Source organism: Lepisosteus oculatus, chromosome 8 (genome assembly GCF_040954835.1).
Source record: "Lepisosteus oculatus isolate fLepOcu1 chromosome 8, fLepOcu1.hap2, whole genome shotgun sequence".
Lineage (NCBI taxonomy): Eukaryota > Metazoa > Chordata > Actinopteri > Semionotiformes > Lepisosteidae > Lepisosteus > Lepisosteus oculatus.
This window is the reverse complement of record NC_090703.1, coordinates 47,715,767-47,734,301: the sequence shown is the minus strand read 5'-3', so window position 1 is coordinate 47,734,301 and position 18,535 is coordinate 47,715,767. Positions and strand designations below refer to the sequence as shown.

General features: G+C 50.1%; 2 protein-coding genes across 5 annotated transcripts in view; one reads left to right on the top strand and one right to left on the bottom strand.

Annotated features, from left to right (window-relative positions):
* Positions 1 to 11,363, top strand: part of LOC102691810 (fibronectin type-III domain-containing protein 3A-like) — a 38,198-nt gene extending 26,835 nt beyond the window's left edge. For all 4 annotated transcript variants that reach the window (XM_069193655.1, XM_069193651.1, XM_069193652.1 and 1 more), the window contains 9 exons: positions 248 to 353; positions 795 to 970; positions 1,671 to 1,784; positions 2,140 to 2,289; positions 2,691 to 2,974; positions 3,461 to 3,673; positions 4,668 to 4,834; positions 5,064 to 5,185; positions 5,645 to 11,363. In XM_069193655.1, coding sequence (XP_069049756.1) covers positions 248 to 353; positions 795 to 970; positions 1,671 to 1,784; positions 2,140 to 2,289; positions 2,691 to 2,974; positions 3,461 to 3,673; positions 4,668 to 4,834; positions 5,064 to 5,185; positions 5,645 to 5,968 — 1,656 coding nt within the window. In that variant the 3' untranslated portion in view covers positions 5,969 to 11,363. The remainder of the gene's footprint in view (positions 1 to 247; positions 354 to 794; positions 971 to 1,670; positions 1,785 to 2,139; positions 2,290 to 2,690; positions 2,975 to 3,460; positions 3,674 to 4,667; positions 4,835 to 5,063; positions 5,186 to 5,644) is intronic.
* A 567-nt stretch (positions 11,364 to 11,930) lies between these two features.
* Positions 11,931 to 14,694, bottom strand: mlnrb (motilin receptor b). The gene is made up of 2 exons (XM_015351547.2): positions 13,449 to 14,694; positions 11,931 to 12,262 (listed from the first exon to the last, which is right to left on the bottom strand). Exons 1-2 carry the CDS (start codon positions 14,185 to 14,187, stop codon positions 11,931 to 11,933), a joined length of 1,071 nt encoding a protein of 356 aa, XP_015207033.2. The 5' UTR covers positions 14,188 to 14,694.
* Between the last annotated feature and the right edge of the window lie 3,841 nt (positions 14,695 to 18,535).

The window sequence follows — 18,535 nt, the reverse complement described above, 5'->3', positions numbered from 1 at the left end:
GAATCAGGGTCAACAGGGGGCTGTGAGGGTCAGCTTTGCTACCTTGACATCTGGATTGCATCGCCTTTTAACTCTGATCTACCTTGGAGGGTAGAAAATACCAAGCCTCAGAGCTTGAGAGTGTCTTTTATAGGAGCTGCTTTGAAGAGTAATCTGCCTTCGCCATGAAACGGATACCAAAGTGCTGTAATCTGTCGGGGGAGCTCAGTCGTCTGCTGCGATAGTGATCTGTCTCTCTCTCTCTCAGGCCTCAGACGTGCTCACTGTGCAGACTGCCGCGGTGCCTCCAGGATCGTGCCAACCGCTCTGTCTGGCGGGGAGAGCCAAGCCCCGGGAGATACCACTGAGATGGGGTGAATAGTCAGCGCATTACCCTAACTGGCTGAACTCTCTTTCTTTAGATAGTTTTTATCTATTCCAGATTTTATTTTTATTTTTCCTTGCAGCAGCTCAGCACCATGCCTTTTAAAAAAGCCCCCCTGAGTTTTGTGAAGTTCTCGCACCATTGTCAGCACTCTGCTTGTCGGATCTTCAGGTCGGACCGGGCCTGGTGCAGTGCACGGGGCCACGCACAGATACATTTGTGCCTGGGGCCCTTTCGGGTTATGGTCTCTGCGACAAGGCTGCACATTCGCTCATGATGTCCCTGCTGGAAACAGAGGAGTGGAATGAACATCTGAAGCGGGCGGTGTTGATGATCTCCGGACCGCTGGGCCCGCGTGAATGTGTTTTTGTACTGAGAAACAGTGGACAGGTGCAGGTGATGTTCTGATGTGGGACGCTCTTGTCCACAGGCCCTCCCCTCCAGGACGGAGGGGCCCCGGTGTCTCAGTTTGCTGTGGAGATGGCGGACTCGGCACAGGGCCCACGCCAGCAGCTGTACGAGGGCCCCGAGACGGAGTGCACCGCAAGCGACCTGCGGCCCGGCCGGACCTACTGCTTCTGGGTGAAGGCGGCCAACCAGGCGGGGGTGAGGAGAGCCGTCACTGGCTGATCCGGCGCTGGGAGGAGGGCGGGTCTGCTGCCTTCCCCTGCAGCTGCTCAGGGCCGTGCCTTTTCAAGAAGAGCAGCCCTGAGCTTCTGCCACGGGTGTCGGCGTTCTGCGTGGCCGTCTTCGTCGGGCCTAGTGCAGCGCTTGGGGCCAAAGGCAGATGCGTGTGTGTCTGTGGCCTTTTCACGCGAGTGACAAGGCTGCACATTTTTTCTTTGATGACAGCACAGTTCACTTTTTTATTTTTTTTTATTTTCGAGAACAGATAAAACCATTTTAAGTACAACCGTGTTACGCAACCATCCCTTTCCCACACAAATATGCAAATACACATCAAACGTGAGAATTTAGTTTTATTTTTGTCTGCTCCCTGCATATTTTACAAGTATTTTACTCACCTCTTGCCAAACTACATTCAAGATAGAGGAGGATGCTATGTTAAGATTATGAAGATGAAGAAAAGGTAAATAAGACATTTTTAATTCAAGTTTCTGTTATTCTGTATCTCGACAAATTCAGACTTTAAAGGTTTAATGTAAAGTTCAGCGAGATTGTTGTGGAAATCCAGCTGCTACAGGGTGCTTTTCACAGCTTTACGGATGGTGAGAATCCAAAGGGAATGTTGGGTCCTGCCCGTGGGTGTGTGTGTGGTCACGAGTGCCCGTGCTGTGTGTTACAGTGGGGTCCCCTCTCCGAGATGTGGGAGACGCCCACAGCCCCTGGTGCCCCAGAGCAGTGCGATGCTCCCCAGCTCACCGTCAGGACCGCGACGTGTGTTCTGGCTGCCTGGGAGGTGAGTGTCAGGCGGGAGGGGAGAGGTAGCCTTCCTGTTCGCTGATGTTCTCCGCTGCCTTTGTTTTGCCTGGTGCCAGAATTGAAGATGTGCACCATGCATACAGCATCTGTGGGTGGACAGCACCCAGACATTAATTGACACATTGATTGCCAGTAGTGTTGCCAGTCTAGCCTTTGGACTGCAGTTGAAGTGTCTCTCTGTTAGTGGACAGCAGTGCTCATTTATTTTTGTTCTTTAAACCTTCTCTCTTTGCCTTCTACTTTCTCCCTGCTTGTCTTTCCCTCTCGTTGTGTGGCTGTTTGCTCCCGTCCTCCGTCCTCCATCTCTCCCCTCCCTCCCACTCTGTCTGCAGCGCCCTGGCTGTAATGGAGCAGAGATCAGCGAGTTCAGGCTGGAGTGTGGGGCAGCGCAGGGCTCTCTGCAGCTGGCGTACTGTGGCCCGGCCTTGAGCTACGAATTGAGAGGGCTGACTCCAGCCACCACTTACTTCTGCAGGGTGCAGGTAGGGCTCGGGACCTGCTTCCACACCCCTTAGATGATCTGAGACAGCAACCTTGAGCATGCAGGGCTAGTACTTGTTTTAACTCGGTAATTTCAGATGCGTCTCTTGCAGTATCTGAGTCAATTATCTGTTCAATATTGTATGTGCACCTTTCCAAAGGTCCCATGTGCTGTTTGTGCTCAATTTGCTGTGTTTCTATATTCCTAGTACAGCTCAGTCCTGTGGTTTTCCATTTAGATTAATCAGTTGCCAAAGAATATTGCTGGAAAGCAGCTTGTTTCACTTTCTGGACTTGTATGTGCAGGTTGTATTCACGTTCAGTCCAGATGAAAAGATTTTGAGATTTGATTGAAAGGTTGATAAATGGATTGTTTTGTTTTTTTTCTTCCTCCCCTTCGCAGGCAGTGAATGTGGCTGGAGCCGGGCTCTTTGGAGAGGTTGCCACGGTGACGACCCCTGCCTCCGTGCCAGCTGCCGTGCCATTGGTGGAGGAGCTGGGGGAGGAAGCTCTGCCCGCCCCCCTGCCCTGCCCCCACACCTGCCTGGCGGTGCAGTGGAAGGAGCCCTGTTGCCATGGCGCTGAAATCACCGGCTACAATATAGATTTTGGGGAACGGCAGCCCCTGTCTGTGGGGAGGACCAACTACTGCGTGCTTGAGAACCTGCAGCCAGAAACCCCTTACAGGTGATAGTCACTGGGCAGAGAGTCTGCAGTGCACACACGTGCTCACCTGAATCTTAATTGCTTCTCTTTAGGGGGGTATTCCTTCTAATAATCCACACATGGTCAAAGCAACATTTTATTTGGAGTATCTGTCTTGAGTCTAAACCAAAGACAGTCTTTGCAAAGCGAGGTTGTTGGCACATGACGTGACTTTATCTCCTCGCTCGCGCTGTGTCAGCATGCGACGCACCTGGGCGTGCTTAAAGAGCGCCCCCCCCCCCCCCCCCCTGCTGGGGAGAGCAGGCATCACCACGCATGCTGCAGAGACTGGCGCCCCAAAAGGCTCTGTGGGCTGTGGGTAGGTGGCACCCCACGAGCTGGCGTTGGCACCTCTCAAAACCTGAAAACCTACCCCCCTGGCTCTGTGCTCCTCCTCTCCATCTGCTGGATTTTAACGCCTCCCACCTCTTCCTCCTAACGCTGTCCCTCTCTCTCTCTCTGTCCCAGGGTCCGAGTGCAGGCAGTCAACAGAGTGGGAGCCGGGCCCTTCAGCGCTCCCCTCAAAGCCAAAACCCGGCCCTTGCCCCCCTCCCCCCCGGCCCTGGAGTGCACAGCGTTTGGCCACCAGAGTCTGAAGCTGAAGTGGGGGGAGGGCCCTAGCCGGACCCCGCTGGGTGGAGCCGTGCAGTACTGCCTGCAGATGCAGGACAGCCTGGGCAGGTGATGTGTCACATCAGCACAGGAATGTTCAGCAGCTCACAAACCTCGGCCACTTCGGTAGCTAATGGTTCACTGATCCCAAGATCTCATCCCTCCCCCCCCGTGGCTTGAAAGAAGCCAGGGTATCGGCTTCACCAACGTGGGGGAGCAGCCTGTTCCACACTCCCACCCCTGTTTGTGTAAAGTCGTGCCTCCTGTTCTTGATTTTTAAATGCTCTTCCATGTGGTTTCCCTTTGTGTCCTCTGTCAGTGTTCTGCTCCTCATTCTGAAGAAATATGCTGGGTAGTCAGTGCCTTTGAGGCACTAACTAATAATTGCATCACATTCCATTTCTTTGGGAAATTCCATGGGAAACAGGTTAGTCCAGCCTAGGATTTAGCATTTTTAGTTAGTCCAGCCTAGGATTTAGCATTTTTGCACCGGTGGATAAGATTGAATGATATTTAATACGATTTGCTAGTTATAATAACCCTGACTGGTGAACTGATAAAATTATCCTCCAATACAAAGGGCACTATTGCAGAAGTTCTCCAGCTTCCTGAGATGCACCTCTACAATCTCACCAGCAGAGAGGGCTGTGAAAACACCTATTCTCTTGCAAATAGAGCTGCTGCTATACAGTAAAACAGGGGTAGCCAGCCCTGGTGCTGCAGGAATTATTGACCTGTTAAGAATTGGAACACATGGGTGTTGTTCAATTCAAATCTCTAAACAATTGAAATAAATGTCTGATGTGTGAACCCAAATGAGGTTCCAAAAGTGTGAAAACGTACAAATTAAGGGTGATCGATGAAACCTCCAGGACCAGTGATTTAAATATTCCATCTCTCTCCGTGCATACATTCTCTGTGTGCCTGCATAAGCAAATCATTCTTGCAAACTTAAAGCATTGAACTGTGTTCTTTATACAGAGGTGGGAAAAGTTATAAGCTGGCCCTTCTTCCCTTGACTTGAGTTCGCTTGACCTTGACGGTCTGCCTGTGTCTGCGGCAGGTTTGTGTGCATCTACAGCGGGCCCTGTCACACCTACAAGCTGCAGCGGCTTGGCGAGGCCACGGTCTACCACTTCCGCATCCAGGCCCAGAGCGAGGCAGGGGTCGGCCCCCTGTCCCCCGTCTACAGCTTCAGAACCGCCAAGTCGCCCCCTGCACAGCTCAGAGGTGAGAGACGCTGCCACTACTGCCTCACTGGAGGAGAGAGGAGCGCCCCCTGCTGGTCACTCGGCAGATGGTCTGTATCGGCGGCCTCGTGCAGAGTCGCGAGTTCAGCGCACTCGCTCCTCTTGGCCTCCATCGCGGCCAGCGAGGAAGCTGAAGATCGAGGGAGTGTATCGGCCGCCCCACCTGGGGACGTGGCTGGTTGGCACTGACGGTGTTTCCTCTTCCACAGCGCCCAAGGTGCAGCACCTGGATGGCAGCCTGTGTGAGGTCACGTGGGAGGGCCTGCCGCCGATGAGAGGGGACCCCATCGTGTACGCCCTGCAGCTGACCCGGGGCCGCGAGGCCGAGCAGGTACAGTGTGTGTCTGGGGCCCCGTGTGGGCTGATGGGGAGCAGGGCTCGCAATGGAATCGAAAATGATAACGCATCGCGCTTATCCACGCTCTCTAGCCCTGGGTTCGATTCCAGGCTGCAGAGTCTTCCGTGAGGAGTTTGCATGTTCCCTCCCGCCGTCTACAGATCTGTCGCCGGCGCGAGTGGCCTTGCGGGGGCGCTCAAACCCACTGGGCTTGACCTGGGGACAAGAGCAGGGTGGGAGTTGCCGGAAATTAATGGAAGGAAGGGTGTGTACTTTGCAATTGGCAACCGTACGGGTCCCCTGGCCCTGACTCCTGTGCGCGAGGGCATGGAGTGTTGACGTTCCTCCCAGGTGCGCCCCCAGAGCCGTTTGCAGGCTGGTTTGGCGCCATGGGCGGAAACTGGAGCACTTCCTGTGTGTCTTGGGCCGACGCCCTGTGTTCTCTCCGCGCAGCTCTACAAGGGCCCGGACAGCTCCTTCCTGTGGCGGGGGGCGGCGGCCGGCGGGGAGTACCGTCTGCGCGTGTGCGCGGCCCGGCGGTGCCAGGACAGCGGCGAGCCGTTGGAGCTGTGGGGCCAGTACAGCCCCGGCACGCTCTTCTCCTGCCCCGAGCCTGCGGGGGTCCCCCCGGGGCGCCCGGCCACCGCGGCGGGGAGGGGGCCGCCGGCCAGGGGGGCGCCCCTGAGCGACGAGCAGTTCGCCCTGCTCCTGCTGCTGGGCTTCGCCGTCGTGGCCGTCCTGTTCGCGGTGGTCATCCAGTACTTTGTCATCAAGTAAGTCCTGCCCTGGCCTGCGGGGGGCAGCGTGGAGCCAGGCGGGGAGGTGGCGGCTGAGGAAGCGAGCACGCAGAGACCCCCCCACGCCAGAACACAGCCTCATGCACGCACAAGGAGGATCTCGAACCCTCTGTGTAATGGTTTTACTATTCTGAGTCGTTTTATTTTGTAGATTATTGTCTTTTTTATAGGAAAAGGTACTTTTTCACATCTTCTTTTCCCTCCTATCCAAGACCGATGAGAACTGTGTGGTCTGGGAGGTGGAGCCAGCTGCCTTAAACACACGGTGGTGCTGGGGGGCCTGGAGGGGTCAGTGTGAGATTCTGGCCCCCAGCTTTGGGGTGACCGCCTAAAAGTGTACTGTCAAACGATCTGGAAGTTATCTGCGCGTGGGTGGGGTGTGAGCCTGTGCATATTTGACTTTTATAAAGTGGAGGGAAAAGCATTCCACATTGAAAAGCTTTATATTCTGTGTGCTCTGACACAGGGTCTGTGAATCTCCCACCTTTTTTATTCGTGCATATACAGTATATATATATATTATTTATATATGTGTATAAATTAATTACAAATATAAATAAGGGAGAAGGTGCCAAAGTTTTATAGATTCTCAGAGAAGACTTATCTCCCCTACAAGGACTGGAGCGGAGTAGGTGCTCTCTGTCACTTTTAAGTACGTGCTTGTTTTCAGCAACCCAGTAACCCAGAAGCTACAAACAGACTCCCAGAAATCAGGAGTTACTTGGCTGAGACACTGTCTTGAGCACAGAATGTTCTCTACGTGCATATCTGAAAGAAAATGAGCATCTTAACTGTCATTAAGAGACAAGGTTTTTTCTTCGCATTTGTTTTGCTATACCCAGCATGTATATATATATTTATATATATATACATATGCAGAATATATCAAAATGCATTTGTTAAAAATGTTTCACTATTTGGCTCAAACTGAGCAACCTAAAGTTTGTTTTCTGATGTTTTTATCTTTTTAAGTATTCGTTGATCCGTACATTTGTATGTATACGGACTGATGCGGAAATTTTAATATTTTAAGATTGTTCCTTGTGTCCATTTCCCCTGAGCAGTGTTCTCTGGTTGTAATGAACACATTACAAACTGTGCTGTACCATGCACCAGACAGAGCCCCAGTTGCAGATAAATGTGTTTCATCACGAGCGTTTCTTAAATTACCAGGGTAATCTCCACACACCTTCCCCTGAGTGAGAGCTGCCCACAGCATGACCATGTCCTGGAGAGAGTGTGTAATTCCTCAGTTGGAAAGCATGTGGAAGAAAACATTATACCTGGGACAAGTTCTAGTTTAATCTTTCATTTGACGTAGAATAGTTTAAGGGCAGCACAGTAGGCCGCATGACTGCCTTGCAGCGCTGGGGCCCTGGGTTCAATTCCAGAGCTGGGATGCTGTGGGAGAGCTGTCTGTGTGGAGTTTGCATGTTCTCCCCAAGCGATGTGCCCCAGTTTCCTACTGCAGTCCAAAGACATACTGGTAGGTTAAGAGGAATCTGGGAAAGTTGGAAGTTGGTCCTGGTGGGAGTGTCCATGTGTGTGGCTTCTACTCCCCATCCCCCGAATAGGATGAAGAGATTAGAAAATGAATGGATGGATGGGTGGATGGAATAATGTTGTGTTTTAACGAGGCAAACAAGGCTTGAATAGTATTTAAAGACCTTGATCCATCCATCACCTTTCAGATCTGGTGAGTCCTCGGAGGGGTGTTGTGAGGCAGGTCCTAACCTAAACCAGCGCGGGCTACAGGTCTCTAGCTCAGGCACCAGCCAGTCTACTGCACACACAGACATACACCAGGCCATTTAGCAACAAGAAGTAACATAGCATGTTACTGCATAGCAAGCCATCGGCCTGTGGGAGGAAACTGGTGTACATGGGGGTACACGCAGTCTCCACACAGACAGTGCGCCAGGTCAGACTTGAACGCATGCCCCACAGCATGTTGAGGCTGTCTGAGTTTCTTGCCTCTTGAGTTTCAGGCGACCGAGGATCTAAGAAAACCTGAAAACATGGGACTGTGGGTCTTGGATCTTTGCTGTAGAATATCTCAGGAGCTTCAGAACCATTGTGAAGAAGACGATAGAGACTGAAATATTGTATTAGGTTCCACTTTTTCTTCACACTCCACAACTGCTACGTCATTATTTTTTCCTATTCCTATTCCAGTGCTGGGAAGACCACATTCAAGACATACCACATCACCCAGAGCGGGTGTACTCTCTTAATAACTGATCAAAATCGGCAACATAAATATCCTTGAAGGAGGACTTAAGCAAAAAAAAAATCGGATATATTTCAGAAAAATTTTTACATTTTGTTTTGCACGAGTCTTTTTGTTCCACTGAGTTGAATTGAAAAGTACAATTGGCAGGCTTCTAATTCTAATTATAATCTTAAATTGGGTACTGCCACTTTGAGGAAAAAGACCCAAACTGTTTTAATTAAAGTTCTCTTCAATTTTTCAATTCAATTTTGTGTAAAGCATTTTCATAAATATCTAAATGGTCTAGCTTTTTACACAAGAAGCTAAAACGGCAGTATTTATAGTTCCATGCTTATATTAATTCACCTCTCGGAGAACGCCTGCCGGCACTTTGTTCTTAAAAAGACTACTTTCTAAAACAAACCGCGTGTACATTTTAGTGCTCGGCTGCTCTCAATTAAGAGCACAATGTTTAGTAATCCCAGTGTTTATAAACCTGACAGGACTGGAAAAAACACCACTTGGAAACATTTAAGCCAAAGTCTGCTCAACATCCTAAATCTGTTCTGCCACTGACTCAACGGGTGTTATTTGGGCTTAGATCTTAACTGAGAGAGTAATACTTAGCATAGATCTTTTTTTCTTATTTAATTGAACTCTCACTGATTGTACCTGGTTTTAGAGTGATGTAATTGCAGAAATAATAGATTACCATCCAAGAAAACATTATTTCTGGGCTGATGCTCCGTTTTCAGATGTAGTTTGCAACTTTTTAAGGGATCGCTTCCCTCACACCAGTTAGAGTCTGGCAACTGCCTAAGCCTAAAGTAGTCTTAGACAAAGCGCTAACTTAAGACAAGGTACGTCTGGGACTGTACTGTCGTAACTGGAGCGTTGACTTTCAATCTCGATGAAGAGAGAGGGGGAGAGAGCCGAGTGTGCGACATGCCAATCACTTGACCGTTTTGGGATTTAAAAATGACTCTCCTCGGCGAGAGCAATCGCATTGAATTCCCCTAGTTAAGTTTTTATATTGTCACTTTCAAAAAATATATTTGAAGTATATCTTAAGTTTGTTTGCAGGTTTGACAGTAACGCTGTAATCTTTAGCTGTATTATCATGCTGATTAAGAGCGTATGCAAGCATAGTAAGCTAGCCACAGAGTAAAAACCTGTTTTGTGCAACAACATGATCTTTATGGCATTTCTACACTGTTTACAAGTCCCCGTTCTGTGCATCTGCCTTAATCAGACAACTAGTATAAAATTTGGCTCCTCAGTTTAGCAGTAGACAAGCTGGATGTTAGGAGCAAACACTCATTCCAAAGATGTTTATCCGGTAGTGTCTTCTTGTTGTATTTTATGTGTCAAGACTGTTTTCTTTTTTGTTTTACTATTACAGGGGCATACCTATTGAATGTGCACACACAATACAGAATCACTCATTCACATGCGAACATCCAGAAACCTGCTTTTACTTAACCACCAGCATCTTTAAGCATGAGCACACAAACACATACACAGCTTGGATTCATCACGCTGGAAGCACACTGGAGAATGGTCGGACTCTCTTTGCACAATTAATCAGGGGTCCAACAACAGGGCAAAAAAATATATAGGGTCTCCTGTAGGGTGCCCAGCTGGGCATGAAGCTAAAGACAGTGCACAGCTCACAGCATTCAGACTGCTGAAAACAGAGCCCTGCAAGGGAGGACTGGATTGTGGACTCCCATCCTTTGTTCAGAAGAGGGTTTTCGAACTCCGGTGATGGTGTGGCTCTTTTCCGCATGATTGCGGTGATGACTACCCCACTTTCTGTGGAAATAGCTTTGATTTGACGTGTAGCTGTCACAGTGGTGGGGGGGGTCCCACAGCCTGGGATCATTCTTTACTTCACGCCACGCAAGATCAGAGAGTTTGGTGCCAGGTTACCCGAAGCTGCTAATTAATATTTCAGTTACCTGGTGCTTCTTCTAGATTTCACAAGATGTCAAATTCAGACCCGTGAGGAACATGGACGCAGTGCCTGTTCAATGATTTTTTTTTTGTTAGCATCCTGAAGGTTATGGTGACTAGGTTTCCTAGTAGCACAGTGAAGACTTCTCATGGATGGTTCCTGGTACTGAGTAGTGTTGAGCTGTCATCATCCAGAGCTTCCTGACAAAGTCGTGGGGTCGGACCGCAACCTGCGGCCTGCTTGCTCTTTTACTTTATAGAGTAAGGCCAGTATTCCGTCTAGTCCACAGTCTCCGGAGTTGTTAAATATAGAAGCCGGAGTTAATGCTCTGACAAACAGGGCCAGTCATGCCTTAATCTGCCTCGTTTCTATCCCCGCTGTGCCCTGAGCTGAAACCATGGCGACCACTGAAAAGTCGCCCTGCAGAGCTGGTCAGCTTCTGGTTTTTCTTTTCTTGTGTACATCTCCCCCCCCCATCACCACCACCCACTGGGCTGTTTACCATCTGGCACGTTTGCAATCTCTGCGGCGCCACACAGGTGTCTCGGCCCCGACTGGTGGAAGAGAATTGCGGCGCTCGCTGATGTCGCAGCAGGCTAGCAAAGTTGCAGGGGCTGCTGGGAGCCGAGAGCACCCTGGCCAACTAATCCCACCCCATTGGTACCTCTGCTGTGGAATCCTGGTGACAGTCCCCTGTCGACGGTTGCCTGGCGACAGGATCCATGCCCATTCTCAACAGGTTGAGATCATGGAGACGAATGCTTTGAGCAAACTCCTTAAGTAGTTATTGCCAATTGTAATTGATCTAGAGAGGAGGGGAGTTAGTGAGGGTCAATAGTCTGAGTCCTTTTTGATATCCAAGTGTTGCCATGGCGTTGTCTGGGGAGCTGTTTCAAGGCCCAGCTGTGGGACCGTCAGAAATTGCCTTTTTCTGTTCTGCGCTTTACAAACTCCTCCTTTGTAGCAGTCCATAGTTTTTGAGGTGGCACTTTGATGGCATTTCTCAATATGTATCATACATTCCAAAACCATTGTTCTATATCAGCATTGTCATAAAGGTTGTGTTTCTTGTTTGTATGTTTGAGTATTTCTTGAGGTATTTCATAAAGTTGTGTTAAGCTACCATGCATTATGTAACACTAAATTGTAACTATCATAGATAATATATTTAATATGGCAAATAAATTACAGTCCTTATAAATTTGAGTTGTTCCCTTCTTTCTCTAGCATTATTTCACAAAATCAGGGCAGAAAATGAAAGAAGCTAATTAAGGTACAATTGTTTGTGTTGACCGCATCTCTCATCCTGGTTATCCAGATACTGCATTGGTGGTGGTGACTGGCATTTACAAAGCATATGTCCCTCAAGTGCTGTGTTGTTGTTTTTTTCATTTTCACCTCCAGCCCTATTCAAAGGTTCTTTAATAAAGGTCTTCCCAACAAACCAACACTGCAGACAGGTGTTTTAAAAGGAGTGGCCGGCGCGTCTCAGACTGGTCTTGTCTGCCTTACTTGGCCAGCTCGCTGAGCAGACTGGCTCCCAGAAGGATTTCCTGCGTGGGAGCCTGTACTTTTTTGCTGTTTGGTTTAGTTACTTTTAGTTCAATTACTTTTGAATTGAAACGGTCGCTGTGGGGGGGGCACCGAGCTTGTGAAGAGTATGTCTGCCGCTTGATCTCCATTCAAGCATTGTTACTGCTCTGCAAGAACGAGCCGGATTCGCTGCAGCGTGCCGAAATGTCCAGCGGCTCTGCAGCCCCCGTCCCTGCCCCATCACACACACGTGCTGGCGTCCGTGTCGCCGGGGGGGGTGACGTGGCTGCTCCGGCTGCAGCCGCGGGCGCGCGCGGCGGGGGCGCGGCCCGCCGGCCGCAGCAGGCGGCGCAGCGCGGCTCGGTAGCGCGCCGACAGCAGGTTGTAGAGCACGGGGTTGACGCAGGCGCCGAGGTAGAAGAGCAGCATGGCGGCCAGGTTGAAGCTCTGGGAGGCGGCGTACAGAGACTCCACCTCCTGCCCCGCCCACGTCGCCCACGCCACGCTGGAGAAGAAGATCCGGCCCACGTAGAACGGCAGCCAGCACAGGGCGAAGGACAGCACCGCCAAGACTGGAGGGGACAGAGAGCCGTTCAGGACAGCTGCCACACTTACAGAGCGAGGGAACCAGTTGCCCCTCTACAGCAGTTCTGCCCACCCAGTGTCCCTCTTTTAAACACTTCTGCTTTATTTGACATAAACAAGACACAGAGCTGCTATCTGGCCACAATTTACGTGGTTTATCAGCGAATTGACCCCATTTGAGTAGCAGCCTGGAAACCACGCGTCACTGAGCAATGGAAGGGAACAGTTATTTGCATTTAACTGCAGGCTGGGTTTCCATGCAAACCTGTAAATCGTGGCTCTTATGCTTAATCTGTTACAGTTACTCTCGCCAGTTTAAATTAATCATACCTCAAACTACAAAATTCTAAAAAAAAACCTTTAGTTTTTCCAATACAGGTGAGAGCTGAGAAACACAAACTAAAGAGAGACGTATGATTCCAGCACACACGGCATCAATGAACCTACAGCCAGAAAAATGGAACCGCAAACTCAAGATCAGTCTCCAAGCTGGTATGATTAATGGTGGTAAATGATTTTAATTTGTCCTTTCTGGTGCCTAGCTTTTACAGCACCTGTTAAGTGCCTTGGGTTTATAACTGTGTTATCTTGCACAATCATCCCGTTGATGCTACCGCAGTATATAAAATGTTTTTTCTATTAGGTCTGCGTGATCTTTCGTCCAACTCAATAAAAAAAAAAAACAGGCAATATCAGAGCGTGGCTCTAGTGCATGTTAAATAAAAGCAGGACTGTGGCAGTACAGCTTTTAATCAGCAGTGGCAGCGAGATGGACAATGTGCTTCATTAGAGGCAAGGTGCCCTCAACATTAGGGCTCACCGAGATAAAACCAAGAGGATAGACGACGTCTGTTCGTTCAGTCAAGAACCAGAGGAGGAGGAAGGGCTGCACCGTGGTCAGCTCACGATTTAAAGGCATGTTAGTAAATTTGACAAGACAGAGCCACTGTAATATTTGGCCACTCTTCATGGGCTTGATCAGCGAATTGTCCCTGTTCAGAAGCGTGCCTAGAGACCGTGCTTCACTGGGCTGGGGAATTGAACAATGCTTTTCCCTCATTCAGGACCTTCACGGCTGGCTCCCAGTCCCAGCCCGGAAGTGTAACTTTGCTCCGCGCCAGAAACCCAAGCGCCCCCCCGCCCTTCTGCTTTTCCCCCCCTGCTAGTTCTTACCCAGAATCCTGATGGTCTGCCGGTGGGACCTCTCCCGGCCGCGGGCGTGGGGGCCGCCAACCTGCCCACGGGACCGCCACAGCTTCCTGCCGATCAGGCCGTACAGCAGGGAGAGGCAGGCGAGTGGGAGGAAGAAGTACAGTGTGGAGAGCCAGGTCAGGGTGTGCAGGAGCCCGGAGGTCACCGCCTCTTCGGTCTGCCGGCACTCCTGGCCCTCCGTGTGAAACAGGAAGAACACGGGCCCCGCCGTGGCCATGGAAACGGCCCAGAGCGCCCCGATGACCCGCTGGACCCGGTCCTTGGTGACCAGGGTCTTGGCGTGCAGGGGGAAGCAGATGGCCAGGTAGCGCTCCATGCTGAGGGCCGTGACGTGCAGGATGGTGGCGTAGGTGCAGGTCTCGCTCAGGTAGAACTGGAAGCGGCACAGGAAGTCCCCGAACGGGAAGGGGCGGTACCTCCACAGGCGGTAGAGGTCAAAGGGCAGCCCAGCAAAGATGAGAATGTCGGAGAGGGCCATGCTGGACAGGTAGAGGTTGGTGGTGGTGCGCATCTCCCGGAAGCTCCAAAAAACCAAGAGGGTGGCTACGTTACCGCTCACCCCCAGCAGGAAGAGCACCACGCAGACCGCCGTGACCGGCACCAGCGTGTGTGGCTCGAACAGGGACACGGGGCCGAGCAGTGATTCGGCGGAGTCGTCCGTCTCGTTGAAAGGAAGGCTGAGGTTCCACACAACATCCATGGAAGGCTGGGCAGGTGCTGCTTAGCTCAGAGTAGCACAGGGCGTCCCTGCAGTCTTGGCTGTTCCATGGACCAGGGTTACAGACTATGCAAAGCAACAAAGGCACCACTCTCCAGGAGCAAATATCTCGAGTCTTAGCGTGGCTTTTATCGTTGTAGCAGAGGCCAGAGGTCAGAAGCCAGAGCTGCGCTGGAGCTCAGTTGGCGCACATGCAGTGACAGCAGGAGTGGTTGAACGGCTGTGCTCTTGCGGACCACTCATTAAATATCAACGTGAGCACAGGTTCGCTTATGGTGCTTGCTGTGAATCTGCCGTCAGCTGTCGCTGATGCGCATAACCATGATGCTTTCACTGGCTGCTGGAGGAAGGCGTATCCTTCAGAGTGGTTTCTTTACCCGTGGGCAGGACATCCCTTGTCAGGGCAGTACCCTCTCTTGTAGCGTAGAGTTTCACAGCTTTTAACGAGAGAAAAATGCCCTTTTGCGTGCTCTGCTCACTTGTGCCCCCTCCCACCTCTCTAGCCAAATCCTCCTGAAGAGCACAAACAGGAGCCAGACAATAAGACAATAAGAGTCAGACACAGACAGCTAGCCCATGGGCTGTCGACAGGACAGTGTGATGATCACTCCCACTGCCTCGAGTCATAAAGACGATTGAAGAAACAATCACTACTCCATCACATCCAAAGGCTCCACAAGAGGAGATTCATGTTCACTCTGCACTCTTTGTCCGGAAGATGTACAGTAGGCAGCCAAAATCCCGATAGTCCACAATCCACACATTTTATGGGAAAGGATATCCTCTCTCATAATATCTCATCCGATTCCCCCCGAAGGTTTACGGTGCTCCCCGAGTTTCCCTTTGCTGCTTGCCGATGCAGAAGGATGAGCAAGAACAGATGGAACTGCACCTTAATGTCTCAGACAGCTTTATGAAACCTTATCTCTGCAAAGACCTGCAATAAGGGGACTCTCAGAGTGCACTGAGCCAAATGCAGGTCTGTGCCATGAGGTGGGGGGAGTTGTAAATTTCCTTTCACGTTTCCCAGGGGATGCAGATGAAATTCTCCCTGTGTCTGCGTGTCGCACAATTCCAAGCAACGGATCTGGATGTTCCCTGGCTTTCACCCTGTCGGATGCTGAGCATAGAAACCGTCCTTTTTTTAACACACCCGGCTTTACCATTCCAGTGGAGCAGAGGTGGAATATTCTCCAACGGGAGGGAATAAGAGGTGGAGACCCCCAACGTCTACCTGCCAGAGCAAGAAAGCTCCGGTCCTGCTTCCTGCCTGGCTGTCTTCAGCTGGTGTTCCCCACAGGACACTGACGGGCCATCGTGCTGGTTTTAACGTGACTTGCTGTCTTCCAAGTCAAGGCAAAAGGTTCAAAGAGACAGTTAAGGGCAGTAAGATCCATTAGAATAGATTCCCCGAGAAAGGAGCAGTAGGATGGCGCGAAATCAATCAACGAAGGTCGCCGACAGCCTCTTCCAATATGACAGGCACAAGCCTGTTTGCCACAAGCTGTCTTGCTCTAACGTTTTTCAGTGCCAGAACCAGCCGGTTTCCCTTTAAATGACCTGGGTGACGTGGCCGGAGGGCTGTGGAGCAGGAATATTCTCCCTGATGTGCTCAGCACACCCCTTGGGCACGTCCTGTCTCCCCAAGAGCCTGTCCTCCAGAGCAGGGTGCCTGCTGAGAGTGAGCCGTCAGCTGGCGCGCTGTTCCCGGAGAGCAGCGGAGAATGAACGCGCCTGCTGTCAGTACGAGTTCAGGCAGCGCCAGCCTCCCTCAGCGGGGCTTTGGGCATCTCCACAAGCTGAGGAGGGGGATAAGGTAGCATTTTGTTACAATTGGTTGTTCATAAATGTTTTGCAAGGCGATTGATTTGGACTTTAATGAGCAATTAAATGCAGGGTGAACCGCTCTTTCCAATTGTAGCCACTAGAGGGCGCAATTTTTTTTTTGTTAAAGGCAGCCATACCCTGCTTGACTATTTTTTCAGCAGTGGTTTCCTTGTTTCACCATTTCTTTCAAAGTCCATGTTCTTAGAAAGGGTCCACGCCAAGAGGAGTCCTACTCCCCCAAGGAAAAAAAAACGCACAATGTACTGAGTCAGACTTCCAGAATGCTTCCAGTCTTCTTAAAGGTCACCCGTGTTGGACCTTGCATGCTGCCTAATTTCAAGAGATCAGATAGAAATGTGTTTTTGCGTGCTCCGTTTTGTGCTTGATAGTTGGTTGCCCTAGCATCATCTCTGAATCAACCCAGTTTAATTTGGCTGGCCTCCGGCCAAGATTAGACCAGGCTGTTAGTGTTTTATTTTGTCATCAGTTCCTTTCCATTTAATTGCAGAGCAGTTTGCAGGCGAGTGGCAGGAGGCATTGTTTGATCACGGTGTATTTGGCAGGGCTTCTCGACATCGCAGGGGCGGAGTTCTATCTGCGCGGGGCGGAAGAAATCACACAACGTTAAGACGATGAAGCTGCAGGGTCGTGCTCGTCAGGCCGCGAGGGGGCACGTCTGGGTGATTTAGCTGTGTTTGAGATGCATCAGATGCGGTGATTTATCACTCTCGGGGCTGACGTTGTTTTTCCATCCTCTGGGATCGGCCATCGCTGTGCTGCAACACCGTGAGGTTGTGTAGCAAGAAAGAGCACAGGGCCCGTGCATCCACAGTGCTGATCCTGCCCCTGAACGGGCTGGACTGAGCTGATGCCACCCAATCCCAATCCCAATCCAAATCCCAATCCCAGAGTCCCACTGACAGCACAGGGCCCCTTGTGTCAGCAGAGCTGTTCCTGCCTGTGAGCTGAGCAAATGTCTGGTCTGTTTTGTTCTTTACTCCCTCCTCTGAGGGTGGTCTTAAGTAAAAAACAAGTACCCCCTGTTCTTGGCTTTGAATACAGTGGTCTGTCTCGCTATTCAATTGAATTTCGCTATTCAAACGGAGGAAGAGCACAAGCCGGGGACTGTCACACCTGGAGGGGGAATTGACGATCTCTATCAGGTCTCCTCCTAGTCCTCTCTGTTCAAGACTGGAGAGGTTCAGTTCCTCCAGGCTGTCGGTGGAGCTCTAGTGGAGTTGTGAAAACACTGTCTACTCAAGAAATCAGCCCCACAGAACAGAAGGCAACAAAGTAAAATGGTAGGGCTATGCATTGCTGGACACCATACTGGACATACAACCAATATCACATTTACTGCTTTTTGGATGTACCCTGATATAGCCTAATTCTACTGCTTTGTTATCAAAATAGACTTTGCCGATGCTAAACATTGGGCATCAATTAAAAAAATGCACACCTGAAGAAGGCTCCACAGCCAAAACATTGTGTTTTCTTCCTTCTTTTTTTTTCAGCATGGAATAACCCTATTACTTGTTCCTTTCCAGCCTACACATGCTGACGCAGCCACCCACCTGAACTATCGATTAAAAATGTTGCCTTGCCCTAAAAGAACTAAAAAGTTTGTCAATCCTGAAGTTTGGCCACAGTGCCATAGCAACGAGAGATTAAAGAGGACTCAGGCTGTCCTTCTCAGAATTCTCTGCATTATTTAGCCACCTGTTAATAGCCTGGAGATAGCAGAGCAGTGTGTTGATGTTGTTTGGAGGGGGGGCAGTTTCAAGGTCTTTAAATGTGAAAAATGGCTCATTTCTCCAGGGCTGAGATCGTTATCCAGATAAAAGGAATGTTAATGTCTTAGCCGAAAACGTGCAGGATCAAACTCTGATCCTCTGCTGAAAGAGTCCTGGGGCCCGGGCAACAGGCAGAATACTGCTGATAGACTAACCTGGCCTCTGGCCTCCAGCCTCAGCAAAGAACAGAGGACGTCACTCAGTGTCGTGAGATGATTACAATAATCATAACAACTTTTAAAAACAGAAATAAAATGGAATGCTAGCGACTCACAAACAGCTTTAAACAGCAGTTCTATCCTTGCCACACAGTCTGGTGCATCATAATCAGCAGTATTTTCAAATAGGGGGAGGTCATGTGTTGTGTTATATTCAGCAGGAGCCGTCAGAAAGGGCAGCTGACGAAGGGACTCGAGAGAAATTGTTATCGACCCAGCTGGCTCAAGGGAGAGAAAGCTGAAGGAGAAGGTTGGTTTTTCTTAGAGGGATGCCACCTTCTTTGCTCTTTAACAATGGAAAGGCCTCAAATTAACAAAGTTGACAGTCTCTCCAGTTTCAGAAGTGATATCGTCTACATAATGCATTTATGCCTCACTAACTTGTTTATACGTACAGCTGCCAAGTGAGGAGTGAAACTGTATGGAATCCCAATTACTCACAAAACACAGAGTACAGAGGTAAATATTATCGAGCAGGGCTGCATGAAAAAA